Below are 8804 nucleotides of genomic sequence, written 5' to 3' on the forward strand. Positions count from 1 at the left end.
TATTTATACCTCCATGAGTGTAACTGAATATATTCAGTCATGTTTGCCATGCGACAACCGGGCTTTTCTCTTTTTGAAGACCGGTATACAGTTTTGTCGTTGTTACGCCGGAATTCACTGTTTACCTCGAAATCTCCACGAGTTTAATATTAGTCCACTTGAGAATGTTGTTGAACATGTTAAGCAGAAGAAGGCTAGAATCAGGAGTAACGACTACGTCTATGTAATGACATCTAGATGACAGTCATGGTAAAGCGGAAAACAAGGGAAATGATCGTTTGCAAAATTATGCTATACAAGTCTTGATATCCCGTGGCATCGAGCTGGAAGCCCTCGCGTCTCTCCCTATTAACTAAGTCAGGGAACGACTCTAACAACCATATTGATCTTCCGTTGGTAAAGTTTGACTTGGGGATTTATTATGTTGTGTCCAATACTGCACCTGTCCAACAAGCAGCCATTGTGAGCTCCGGTTAGTTGGATAAACAACCATAAGCACGGTGCCTTTGATAATTAGAATTGGGGAGAGCGCTGACAGGCGTGGCTGTTTTGGTGTGACAGAAGCGACAGTCACTTAGAAAATATCGCAAGTACAGACGCATTCACTATAACTTAAGACTACACTGCCTTTTGAATATCGTCTCGTATCGCAGCATTTACGTCGTGCAAATCAGGCACCAAATAGTCCACCATCACTTAAAGAAGGGTGAAAAGATGTGAGAGGTAATCATGTATGGCGTACTTTTTTTTGTTCCAACTTCTGCTGATATTGGCGACGATTCATAGTTCTTAAGGAGTATCAGGTGCTTTTGATAGCTGACGTCCTCGTTTGCAGAGACATGATGGTGGCAGTAGGGACCGGTTTCACACAACCACACATCTCAAACACCTCCCTTAACACGGTCTTGACGTCTTTCCTGTACTTGCGTCCTCCACCAATACAATACAGATAGAAATTGATACCAAAGTTAAGATACCAAACCTCATTAATTGTACAGTATTCCACGCCATAACGCAAAATCCAATATATATCTCTCATGTTATAGAACTTTTTCAAGGCAGGCAAGTTTAGGATCGCGTCATACAATCTGTAAGGCATGGACAATGCCACATATGCGATACTGACCAGTATTAACATCCGCGTCAGGTACTTGGTGTCCTTGTTGCGTTTCTTTTTCCCCTGGGACTGGCTGGTCTCCATTACCTCTCTCTCCTTGTTCGCTTCGTGTACCTGAAGGGTTCATAAATTGATTGCTTAGTGATTGAATGACGCCTATCGATTCACTTCACACTTGCCAGCTTGGCCTGTTTTACGGCAATAGGCAATGAAAAGATGCACCATAAGAAGCTGAGGAAGAAACGACCGTCGTGATGCAGTTCAACAATGGTCTAGCAATGTCCGGTTTCGAGACCATACCGGGTTTTTAAGGGGGACTTTAGAGGTTCTTCACGTGACGTCACGACGTGACGTTTTGACGGCCACCTGCCAATGCATTTCCTGTACGTGGTGACCACGTGTGACGGCCACAATGGCCGTGCAAAACCATTGGCAACGTCATCAGGTGATGTCAGTGAAGAACCTCTGTCGTTAAATTTGTCATCTGAAGGTGACTAATATGCACAGAGCACCAAGTATATTCCTCGTACGAGCGTGAATAGTTTTAACCTAATGTGAGATGAGAGAGATGGACGCCTATTGGCAACTTTGTTCTATTTCATCTTGCCTACCTAGCTGCTACATTATAGAGTCCCTTTTAAAGAGAGACGACCGCAAAAGCAAGTATATATACGCCAGCATCTGCAATTATCAATATAGATAGATTCTTACCGTTATTACGATCCACATGTTGCTGAAGATGATAACGGAAAAAGGAATGAAGGTGCCGAAGCCGAGTTGAAAGCCGACAGCAAGGGCTTCGACTCCTGGATACTCAGGAACTGATGCTCGCATGGTGTCTGTTCCTGCACGGAGATAAACAATTATCAATGAAATTAAGGTTGTTGGTCGTGCCAGTGAGGCCAACATTTGTCACGAGGCGCGTGTGTGTGTATCATCTATTAATTGTAAAGAGTGAGCAAATGAGGTGTAAAATCAAAGTTTCTTCATCCGACGGAAGTTGGCAAGTCAGCAGTGTGCTGGAAAACGGCCCCCCTGCATTAAACACAGTTATTCCCCTTTTGCTCATAAACCATTGCTCTGGAACTAGGAAGTTTCATTGGTCGTCGCTTTGGCACTTAGTAACAGTGTGAAATGCATTGCCCTAATGCCCATAATTGACATCAGAAACAAGGTGCGCCTTAATTGTTGCCCAACGCCCATCGGTTTGGCAACAAAAAAAAGGTACACGAAGTCGCGTAATGGCCATCGGTATGGCAACAGAAACGTGACACATTTTGTTGCTCAATGTCGATCAGTTCGGCAACAGAAACAGTTTGTTGCACCTAGAGATAAGTAAAATGAATACACCTAAATCTGAATGCCGATTTTCAATGTAACCATCTTCTTACCTAGTTCCTCGTCCATTGAATATGCATATGTCCAGAACACGTTAGCATTGAGAACAGTGATGAGTATAGTGGTAAATATGATTGTCTTCCAAGCTCGGAACCTGGTACAAAACTTTACGGCTGACATCGGGAATCTGATGGCGATTAGGCGGTCAATAGACATCTCTGCCAGGAATAGGCCAGAGAGGATGGCGAATAGGTAGATGACGTACCAGATCCACCTAAAAATGGTCACAGGTGATATTTAAACATTTCCGATATCGAAAACGTTCGCACATCATTAAATGACACGTTGAACCTCCTTTGAACTTAGGTTTCAAATAAACTTCGTATCTATGCCAGGCTGTCCATGTATGACTGGGGTAAATTGGTTACGCTGTAACAAGGAAGGCTAAGAATAATAACGAGTTGACGTCAATGTTACACCTTATACCTTGAAATATATTTTAAAGCTGCAATAGACGACATGTAGTTATAAAAGGACAAAATAAAAGGATCGTACTGATAGAGGAACTCCCTATTTCTTCGCGGGAGTTCATCAGTGTATCCCCAATGCATCAGCGTCAGGGCCCAGGTGACGGATATCAGCGTCATTGTATCTGCCATAGCCAGAGCTGTCATGTAGTTACACGACGAAATACGTCTGTTCGCTTTTTTATTAGTGATCATGATTGATATAATATTTCCTGGAACGCCTATGATTACTGGAGCCATCCAAGTGTACTTCGTTAACAGTTCGTACATAGTCGTAAGTGCCCAGATAACAAAGGTTTGTTCTGTTGTTAACGTCACTGAATCCTGCGAACCTGCGTGCGAAGAGTTTTGGCAGTCGGAATGATCCTTGATCTCACATTCCATATTTGCCAATGCTTTTCACAAAATAGCCAACGAAGAACTGCATCTGCAGAATTGGAGGTTAGTACATGTTGAGGAGAGCGGTGGTCACGACGGTTAAAAAACAGAAATCATCACTGTCGGGAGTAAGCTCAATGCAGATGCAAATTGTAATATTTTCCCAGATATTTGACATTGAGAAATGATTGCCACGAGCTGCACGAGCTGCTCAACCTGCTTCGACTTATTCCGCCTAAAGTAACAATGTCGTTGATATTCCTTTGCGGTCTCGGGGAGGTTAAAGTGAGGAAGAGGGCAGGGTTCAGTGCGATACGCCTTTGATGGATTTGATATATACTACGATATATTTTACCAGTGAACCATTCAATCGCAAGGTCATATATATACCTCTTAAAGTCGTAAACAAGTAACTTGAGACCCCCCATGGATTGAAAACCCGTATTATGCCATAATAATATAAGTATCAGTATAATGGGGTTAGGTTACAAGCCAATAACATGAGACAGGTTCTTCAGTTACATGAAAGATTTTTTTTAAAGACAACTTGATTCCAAAAACAGGTTCACTGTGCCAAATCCTTGCTCCGTTCTTGGACACCATTAATGCTCGATAAAAAAGTTGATGACAGGTTGGCAACGCGTTTGCGATAGCTTTATCAGGGGCTATTACCAACGTGTCGCTAAGCTGTCTCAGATGTATCTTCCGCTGACAAGGGGCTTAAGGTATTTACTTCATTGACAGAGAAGCATTAGCTGACGACACAAGCCATGTTGTTAGCCTTTTGTCGTCGACATCTCAAAAGTTTTGTATTCCTGGCAGTTTTAATTCTCTGCATATATCGGGTCTTTTCATTCTCCAATTTGAAACTAGTGCAGAAGCTTTCTGAGAGAGTAGCCTTGAACACCGAGACACAGATCACATTTGGATCTTGTTCAGTGCAATCACTGCCTGGGTCCTCGGATAACATCTCATTTCATGCAACTGTAATATGTCGACTATAAGTCCTTTAGAAGGGATACCAGGGTCAGTTGCAAAAGCTCATTAAAGTGCCGACTGACAGACCCTGAAGTTTAGGATACCTCATAAGATAAGAGGAATACATATTTTATTACGTTGCCCAGTTGCCTCTTATGGTCAGACTTGCACTAGGAGCGTCTGGCTGGGTCTACACATATAAGAGGATGAGAAGTTAAGACTCGTTAATTTACCCCTTGTAAATCCAACTTGAAATGAATAATTTGCGCAGATTTAGTTTATATTCTAACCAGTGGCAGTACTATTGGCTGTCATGCGTCTGGTTTGCATAGAGATAGTCGTAGTCGTGGAAATAGGGGCCTGTTTCATACAACCACATACTTCCAACATGTCGCTGAACACAGCCTTGACATCATTCCTGTACTTGCGTCCTCCCCCTATACAATAAAGATAGAAATTTATGGCGTAATTTTGGTACCAGACGTCGATTATAGCCCAGTACTCCACACCGTACCGCAAAATCCAATAGGTATCATCCATGTTGTAAATCTCCTTCAAAGCAGGCAGGTTCATGACGACGTCAAACATGCGGTAGGGAATGGAACATACCACATAGGCGATGCAGACGAGAATCAACATCCGGGTGAGATACTTTGCTTCCTTGTCACGTTTCTTCGTGACCTTTGAACCGGTTGCCCCCATAGCCTCTGTCTCTTTGTTTGCTTTAAGGACCTGAAAGACACGTGCATGGTCGAATTAGCGACGGCACAGACCATTGCTTCGCAAACTGTCAATATCAGTTGCCCGACGTAGTAGGCAAGTTCGGCCTTGTGATTAGTTCACAACAGATTTGATCGATAACGTCTGGTAGGCTAAGATGATATGCAGCCATGGCAGCCTTGAGGTTATTTATGATTCTGCTTGAAAAAGTAGCGAATTACATTCCTTTCGATCAAATTATCAACCTTTAACGCCATCACTACCAGGTATCAAAGTGATGAGAGATGTGGTCATTGACAAGTGCCCAAGGAAAAAAACTTGATTCTGTTGCCAAGCTGGTCTTCGAATCCTAGAACTGCGGCTTACCGTAATAATGATCCACAGGTTGCTAAAGGCAATTATGACGAATGGAATTAAGGTGCCGAAGCCCAGTTGAAATCCCAGAGCGAGCGCCTCGATGACTGGAGAGTCAGGCACTGACGCTCGCAAGATGTCATACCCTGTAACATCAAAGATTTGGAGGAATATGTTGTGTCATAATATTTCGGCGACACATAAGATGGTATAATGGTGTAAGGGCATCATGAAACAATATGAGAATTAAGATGGGCCAATAAACTTATGAATATAATTCCACCATCCATGCCATGGACCCAAAGGACTAGTATACTTGTTGTTGGAACATCGCTTCTCGTGATGAAAATGTTACAACCTTCAGAGTCTTGTGAAGCAAAAGAGTGAGTAATTTTCCAAGAATTGTTCCACTTCAGTTCTTCTTTCAGCTCAAATTACTCTCGACTCTGCTTCACAAAACTGTGTTATGTTCACCAGCCAACAGTGCTGTTTCCTAAGTCTTCAGCTCCTACCTAGTTTGTCCCTCGAGTATCTGTAGGTGTAGAATAGATTGGCATTGAGTATGGTGATAAGAACTGCAGTGAATATGATGGTCTTCCAAGCTCGTGACTTTGTACAAAAGTTTACCGCCACCATTGGGAATCTGACAGCGATAAGGCGGTCAACGGACATCTCAGCTAGGAATAAACCAGAGAGGATGGCAAAAAGGTAGATGATATACCAGATCCACCTGAGAAAATTGAAGAGAGGAAAAATAACAGTATTGCTAAAATGTACGGTAGGCGACTGAGAGAAACCGTCGAAGGACCCTGGCAACCAACATTACTGCGAGAATGTGACGCATTTTTCTTCAACCAACACCAGTACTTTTCTTTATTTAAGTAAGACATAGGAAAAGGCGTGATTTTCCAGATATGACAACTTTATAAATACATATCTAACTAGTACGAGGCTATGACCATCTTATAATTGGATTACAAGAACCTTGAGAGAATATGACCCACGACAGCACATCGCCATCCGGAGGTCTCTCTTGCACTTCAAGAGATTGCTGAAATGAATGCCAGACTACTATTGTTTCTTACTGTAACAGTGAAAAGAAAAGGCTTGAGACACATCACTTATTGAACCAAAAACCTTACTGAAAGAGGATCTCTCTGTCACCCAACGCAATCGTATCCGAGAATCCCCAATGCATGAGCGTCAGGGCCCAGGTGACGGATAGCAGCGTCATTGTATCTGCCATGGCCAGCGCTGTCATGTAATTACACGATGAAATATGTCTGTTCGCCTTCTTAGAAGTGATCATGATTGATATCATGTTTCCAGGAACGCCTATGATGATTGAAGACATCCATGTGTACTTGGTTAGAAGTTCGTATATCGTTGTCATTACCGCATAGGCGCCTTCTTGTTCCGCTTGGACCGTAACATGCGTCCCCGTCCCGGTTATCGTGACATTTTGCAAGTCGGAAAAGTATTGCCTTCGTTTTGTAAACCCCGTCATTGTTCCCACATCTGTAAGCAACGATTTTAACGAAAGTGTTAGATCTGACAACTCGTGTCGCTGTCCAAGAGACCTGACTGTGGCAATGGGAATTACTGTCGATTATCACAATTGTAGCCAGCCAAGGCGTTACACTCTTCACGTTATGGGAAAATTGTACCGGTAGGAATGACTTCGGAAGTTAACATGGAGTCAGTTAGAGTCCAAAACATAGTAGTGGTATGATGAGGCGGTATCCTACAATATGCTTGAAGGTTATCGTAGCTTTGGAGAATGAGTCGAAAGACGGACGGCCTAGTGTAATCAAATGTGGTACAAGACATTCTCGGAAATTGCCTCGTCTGCCAAAGAAGCAAAAAGAATATCAGTCTTACTCACCGTCCATTATGCCGCTATTCGCCTCATGCACCGCTCAACACTTTTTTGAGAGGACCCGGACTCCTCACGTGAGTGTAGCAACCTGCTGCATTGCATGAGGACTGCACTTAAAATGAGAGAAAAGTGTTTGGTCGCCTTGCCTCATGCCAATCAAGACAATTATACATACTTAGTAATAATTGCAACATACTGGAATACGATCAGGAAAGATTCATACTTAAAGGACCACCAATCTAGACATATTAAGTTAATGAATTTGATAGTTGGGTTGGTGATATGTCGCTTGCAACATGAGAAGGGCTAATAAGTGAGGTTGACTTGGTTCTTTGTGGGGAAACTTGGTGCTTATGGCATGACACAAAGAAGTTAATCCCTAAGCGACACATTCAGCCAATTAAAAATCGGATACGTACCAAATTACTGAAGTTGGTGATCGATATAGAGTACCGAATTTCAAGTAATATTCTAAACGTATCAGGTACCTATTACGATATGGATTTATTAGACATTAAGCGACTGACTGATGGTGGACTGATGTCAACCTGTGGAAAGCGAAAAAAATATTTGATAATGCCAACTTTCAGGATATAGAGTTATGATTGTCAGACAAGCTCAGTGTCATGTGTTGCTATCGATTGCAGTGCTGCAAAGATGGTTTAGGTGGCATACTAGTAGTTTCTGTTGATTGTCATGTTTAATAATAACTGATAATAATGGCTTCAAAAACATCTGTGATCAATGAATTTTGTGTCCCAAGACACCGATGGCATTGCCGAAGATTGGTTAGATTGCATAGCCGAGATCAGCTGAGTGTTGTGTTTTACAACTTATTGCAGTGCAACTAAGTTGGGTAAGATGGCGCAGCTGAGATCAGTAGCGTGTTGCGTTTCACAGTTGACTGCAGTGTGCTACGGTGAAACTAAGACCGGTTGCATCTTTCCTGAATAACAGATGCTAAAAGAGGGCGAAGATGACGTGCAAAATTTAGCAGCTGTCAAATCAGTTTGGTGTCTTGTTTCACAATTAATGGCCGTATTTTTATAAACATTGCTTTGATGGTGGGGTTGAGATCAGTTAAATGTAACCTAGAGTAATCTAGATTGAATTCATCTTCCTTCCAACCACCTACACGGGTTTATCTTGATTATTGTGCATGCTGGCTGGGAGTCGGGCCTCAGAAAAGACGGCGTTCTTTCCTTAGCCTTCTTTCCTTGAACATCGTCGTTCCGGAAGGGAAATGCCCAAACATTGATTAATCATCAATGTCAGTTAGCACTTACACCATCAACTACTTCTTTTCCACTCTTCCCCACCGCTGAGGTCATAAGAGAAAGAAGAAAAATACAACAATAAGGAGTAAATTGACGCTAACAACGTTGCTGTCACCTCTCATCTATCATTCGCGAGTTGATTATGTCTCAATGGGGGAAATGATTGCAACTTCTCATGTCAGCAAGTTCTAGAAACCTGGCACGAAGTACCAGTGCCAAGTCGAGACGGAAAGATA

General features: G+C 42.5%; 1 protein-coding gene across 2 annotated transcripts; it reads right to left on the reverse strand.

The window, feature by feature from the left end:
- Positions 1-298: 298 nt before the first annotated feature.
- Positions 299-5001, reverse strand: LOC135485084 (growth hormone secretagogue receptor type 1-like). 2 transcript variants are annotated; one of them, XM_064766818.1, is made up of 4 exons: positions 4948-5001; positions 2509-2729; positions 1829-1962; positions 299-1231 (listed from the first exon to the last, which is right to left on the reverse strand). In XM_064766818.1, exons 1-4 carry the CDS (start codon positions 4950-4952, stop codon positions 800-802), a joined length of 792 nt encoding a protein of 263 aa, XP_064622888.1. In that variant the 5' UTR covers positions 4953-5001; the 3' UTR covers positions 299-799. The 2 variants fall into 2 exon arrangements, with proteins under 2 accessions (XP_064622888.1, XP_064622886.1); XM_064766816.1 differs by lacking the exon at positions 4948-5001 and adding an exon at positions 3011-3936.
- Between the last annotated feature and the right edge of the window lie 3803 nt (positions 5002-8804).

This window comes from Lineus longissimus, chromosome 3, assembly GCF_910592395.1.
Source record: "Lineus longissimus chromosome 3, tnLinLong1.2, whole genome shotgun sequence".
Taxonomy (NCBI): domain Eukaryota; kingdom Metazoa; phylum Nemertea; class Pilidiophora; order Heteronemertea; family Lineidae; genus Lineus; species Lineus longissimus.

Coding starts and splice junctions, on each gene's coding strand:
- LOC135485084 (XM_064766816.1), bottom strand. CDS start 3,366: ATGGAATGTGAGATCAAGGATCATTCCGACTGCCAAAACTCTTCGCAC. Junction 2,730..3,010: donor AATAGGGAGTTCCTCTATCA/GTACGATCCTTT, acceptor GACCATTTTTAG/GTGGATCTGGTACGTCATCT. Junction 1,232..1,828: donor ACATGTGGATCGTAATAACG/GTAAGAATCTAT, acceptor TGAACCCTTCAG/GTACACGAAGCGAACAAGGA.